At 33.5% G+C, this 5,212-nt stretch overlaps 1 protein-coding gene across 2 annotated transcripts in view; it reads right to left on the bottom strand.

Moving 5' to 3' along the window:
• Positions 1-822: 822 nt before the first annotated feature.
• Positions 823-5,212, bottom strand: part of LOC117182217 (phosphoserine phosphatase) — a 48,983-nt gene continuing 44,593 nt past the window's right edge. For both annotated transcript variants that reach the window (XM_033375298.1, XM_033375299.1), the window contains exons 4-5: positions 1,455-1,616; positions 823-1,374 (exon numbers count right to left, since the gene is read on the bottom strand). In XM_033375298.1, coding sequence (XP_033231189.1) covers positions 1,268-1,374; positions 1,455-1,616 — 269 coding nt within the window. In that variant the 3' untranslated portion in view covers positions 823-1,267. The remainder of the gene's footprint in view (positions 1,375-1,454; positions 1,617-5,212) is intronic.

Raw genomic sequence — 5,212 nt, 5'->3', positions numbered from 1 at the left:
AATGTGAAAATTAAACTGTATCGATTTCAGCGCTAGCCCGAACTAATTTCCGTATGAAAAAATAACAGTATGAACATAGCCGATGCTTCATGCATGTAAAAAATTATTATTTTTTATTGAAATCGCTTGATTTTTCTTCAGAGGACGTTTTTTTCGAGACTCAAATACAGCAGTTAGTACCGTTAGTACCGAACATTTAAGTCTGAAAGAGATAAACATGACTTCCAGCACAATATTGACTTAATATATGGTAAAGTTATTCGGTTCAACATATTATATTATTGTTTTGTAGACTATGAAATTAAAGTACAATTTCAAATCCATTAAATTTGAATTGTCTATATGATCTACTGTACTTTTAAAATGTTGTCAACATTTTCAAAGATTGCGCAGAATTACTGTAAACATGCAAAACATTATTTAAATGAATTAAATAGTGGAATTTATTAGGCCATGCATTTAAATAAGTAGTAAAATTGACTAAAAATATTCCCCTGTAAAAAACCTTTTCGTTTAAATTACCAACATTATTACATATTTATATCAACATAATTATATCGATGGCCCCTAGCTGCTTTATCCTAACTCTTTGGAGCACTATAGTTTTATCTCATCTTTAAAGCCGCGCAGGGAACTATCTCAACTCTGTGGTCTCGCGGTGCTTTGTATTAACTCTTCAAAACACTATAGTTTTATCCGTTCTATTCTATCTCAACTCAGCAGGTCGAGCGAATCGTTCCGTTCCATTCTATCTTAACTCGGGTATAAATGCGCAGAACGAGTGCACAAACATCATATGGCAAATATCATAACACATCGTTCGATTCATAAAGGTTTATTTCGTAATATAATTTTCGATTGTAGTCTAAAATTTTAAATCTCTACCTTTCAGAAATATCGGCATTAATAAAATATTTTTTCTCTTACCATTGATTCAAAGACAGTGGTTTCACGTCAGATTAATACAAACAAAAGCGTCATCGTTCCGCGACATAATTATGAAGCTCTATTGTCTCCAGTGGCCTCATTATAATTTTAATATTTTTTAAAACATTGTTTCCGCGCACACTAGAATTTTTAGAATTTTCTTTCTAAATTATTGATTTTTCTAAATTTATCTATAAAATAAGGCCAAGCTACTGTAACTTGTTACACTCCAGGAATATCGTATCTAAGAAATTTGAATTTGGATTTGGATCCGCGCTTGTTTCTGACTGACTTTTAAGCGTATGACGTTAACAAATTCCTTATGGATTAAAAAATATCTTCATACATCATCTGTATCTTCTAAAGCCTCTATAAGATCATTAAAGTTCATGACGAACCACAATGCATTGGATTTCACGGATTCCCTCACTACATTACCTCCGAATCCTGTAATATAAAATACACAATTTCATGTGACTTTTAAGGTTAAGAATTAAGTAAGAAAAAAAATTAGACCAATTTTTTACCAATAAAAGCATCGGCTGGTGGACATGCTTCTACATCTGTTGCTCCATCGCCAACGTGAATAACCGTTTTGAACCCTCTTTGTTCTTTGATCCGACGAATCACTTCAGCCTTTCCTCCACTTTTAGAAGTAGGTTCATTTTCGTCAAATCCAGCGTAATCCTCTGTAAGTATGTGAGATTGTCCTTTAATAAGTAAGTATGTAAGATTGTTTTTTAATAATGAAAGCTTTTATATTAAGCGTACAAGGCGAATACCAGACGAGTTATTTTTTTGTTTTGATTCGTACTATATTTAATGAAAGGATATTACCACTATAGAGTCGCCACTAATAGCTGTATGCATTAACTCCCAGATACCTGGGTTTGGAAGTTGAAAAAAGTCCCCAGTTTACGAAAATCCTGGTTATTTTTATAGAAACCTGGTCACAAACTGCGTCACAAACACATGAGTTTTTATGCAAATTAACCTATTTGCTCACTTGTATCTCAGAAGCTGTTGCTCAGAAAAATTTGAAAAATGTACAGTGTCTATTTTAAGGCTAGATTTCATATTTAAATCGTTGTAGGTACTTATCTTTAACTTGTTTTTAACGAAGATTTAGATTTTCAGACTCTATGTTTATTCATAAAGTTAATTTTCGATCTGTTTTAAACCCATTAAGCCCTAACGGGACGCATTTTTCCATTCTTCATATTAAAAATTTGTCGAATCTGACATCGGATTCGTAATCAGCGATCCAAGCGACCCCAAAGTACATGTATCATTCACATACATGAAATTAAATTTTTTCAACCGTCATTTTGGATCAGCGATTTTGATTTTTTCAAATCTGACGTTAGCTTCGTCCTCAGCAACCCAAAATACATCTTAGTATATATTATCATAACAATACGCGTAATTATATTTTTTTGGCCACCATTTTGTATCCGCCATTTTGAATATGTTAAATTTGATCTCGGATTCGTAATCAGCGACCTCCAAAACCCCTTAGTATACATTATCATACCAATACGCGTAATTAAATTTTTTGGTCGCCACTTTGCATCCGCCATTTTGAATTTGACAAATTTGATCTGCGAATCGTAATCTGCGACCTCCAAAACCCCCTTCTACAAATTTTCACGTGAATTTTTGAGAAATTGATTTTAATGTGCAAAAACACATTCGTCTTTGATTTCGATCCGAAAGCATCGATTTAGAAAAAAATGGCAGATTCGGAAAGATCGTGAAATTCTACGTAGATATTGATCTATTAAAAACTTTTTTCTGACAGTTTTCATTGAACTTAAGAAGGCTACAAAAATGGAAAAATGCGTCCCGTCAGGGCTTAATGGGTTTAGTCAAATTCCATTTTATGAGGAAAAAACATTTTCTTGAAAAAGTGAAGAAAACACCGGTAGTCGGACAAGATTTTTAGTGGTCAGGCAGCATGTGCTCTAATAGTCGGATAGTATTTTTATGTATTACTTTCTATTTAAAGGAAGGGGCTCAATAATATAATACGTTACACTACTAAATGAAAGAATGATTGATAAAAAATTCGTTTTCAATCAAGTACAGTGAAACCTCGCGGATTGCAAACCTCGTGTATTGCAATCCAAGATATTTGTCTATCGCTACTTCCCTAACTTCCACCACTGATGGTCAGATGTTCCGTATAGCCAATGACAGCGCGGAAGCGGAAATGTTTTGTGAAACCACCTTCCGTATACGTGGAGTGGTGGGGACCCCTCTCGAGTTGCAATACACGAGGTGTTTACGTTTCGAAGGAGTTAAACTAAACGAGGTTAGACTGTACAGTGAAACCCTACAATATCCCTGCCGAGAATTGACGCCGCGCTGGGGGTAGGTGTATCAGGACTGCGCGGGGTGCACGGGGTCTACGGTTGTCACTCGGGCGAGCATTCAGGCCTGTACAAACAAAAGCGGAGCGAGCTTCATTAGTCAGTTCCCACCCACCGTCAGCCCCAAAATCGGCGCTATAGAAGAGTTTTACTTTAATTAAAATTATAGACGAAATTGAACGCAAGTGTAAAATTGTATCTATTATAGATTAGGGAGATAAGAATTATTTCAAAGCAATTAAGACAATTAATGATTATAGTATCACTTTTAAAAACGAAACTTCTTCAATATCTAAAATATTATAAATAATAGATAAATAGATATCTTGTAAGTTTGATGCTAGCTAAATAACTTTTGTAGTCAGGAGAATTGTTTTTTGTTACAAACGAATTTTCTACTTTCCCTTCAAAACAATGGTAGTTTCGAAAAAATGTTATGATAAAAGCTTGCACGTCTGAAAAATTTCTACATAAAATGTCTTTTGTTCCTTTGCAATATTTTTCATAGTTCAAGACAAAAAATTCAATAACTACATTTTTAGGAAAAAAAATTCTCCCGGCCTCCAAAATGGTTTAGCACGCATGATCCTTCTAAGATGCCTTTCTTTTATTAGTAGAAACTTAAAAAAATATATTTGGAAAAATAAAAAAGTGGGGTTTTTAAGACAATCTTTTTGATTATTTTCTTCTAATTTTGAAAACATCAGAAAAAAAACATAAATTCGGAAAACCCCATTTTTTTCATTTTTAAAATATTTTTCTTTAATAATATTGTTGTAATAAAAACGTTTCCAAGATATTTTTAAATAATCTTTCAAGAAATAAAATGAATCTATATAGATCGACCAAGGATAATTTTCTTTAGAAAATCTTGAATCCGAATATTTATCATTTCTGAATTCAGATTCGCAATCATCGACCTTCAAAACTCCGTTATACCAATTTTGAAAAGAATCGAACGTTTATTTACCATACTCGTCCGCCATATTGGACCCGCCATTTTGTTTTTAGAATTGTTGATATCGGATTCGTAATCAGCAACCTTCAAAAGCCCGTTATACCAATTTTGAAAAGAATCGAAAGTTTATTAGGCATACTCGTCCGCCATACTGGATCCGCAATTTGTTTGGGGAATTTTTGACATCGGATTCGTAATCAGCGACCTCAAAAACCCGTAAGTAATCGAATTTGGCCTATTTTAAGAACATTTTCTAATTTTGGCCACCTTCTTCCGATTTTTGATCAGTGTGGCAGCGTAAAACACGCGATTTTAACATCATATTTATTCATAGTTTTTTACATAGTCCACCAATAAAACATTTTTTACGGCAAAATGATTATTATAGTTTTTTTATTGGAATAAAACAGTTTGATTAAAAGTTTTAACGAATACGGTCTTTTTTCACGGCTTTTTCAAAAATAAGGTTTTTTCACGGTTTTTTCATGAGTAAGGTTTCTTTTAACGGCGATTGTAGGCATAAGGATTTTTCTCATCATTTACCGAAATATATATTTTTTCGTAGCATTTTACTGACATGTGTTCTTCACGCTGTTTTAAAACAATGTTTTTTTCACATCGACCTAATAAACAATTTATTTTTCACGGCGTCTTTGAATAAGGTTTTAGCTTCATTTTGCAGGTATTTGTATTATAAGCAAAATTATAACAACACGGGAACGACCTACATTCAAAGGCACAATGCGGCACTAAGAGTACTTTATTACCATCTCTGTCACTCCTACGGCATTCACCTTAATATCGCTCCTCTAAATGCTCCTAGGGAAATTAAGTCAATTGTCGAGAATGGAATGTGCCGTATATACTGGAACTTTATATTCTCGACAATTGTTTCTGTTGCTCACTCGAGGCCTGACATGGTTCTTCTTGACATCGAGAAGCGAACCATGTTCGT

This window comes from Belonocnema kinseyi, chromosome 10 (assembly GCF_010883055.1).
Source record: "Belonocnema kinseyi isolate 2016_QV_RU_SX_M_011 chromosome 10, B_treatae_v1, whole genome shotgun sequence".
Lineage (NCBI taxonomy): Eukaryota > Metazoa > Arthropoda > Insecta > Hymenoptera > Cynipidae > Belonocnema > Belonocnema kinseyi.
Note: the sequence above shows the minus strand (reverse complement) of the source record. Positions and strands in the feature narration are given on the sequence as shown.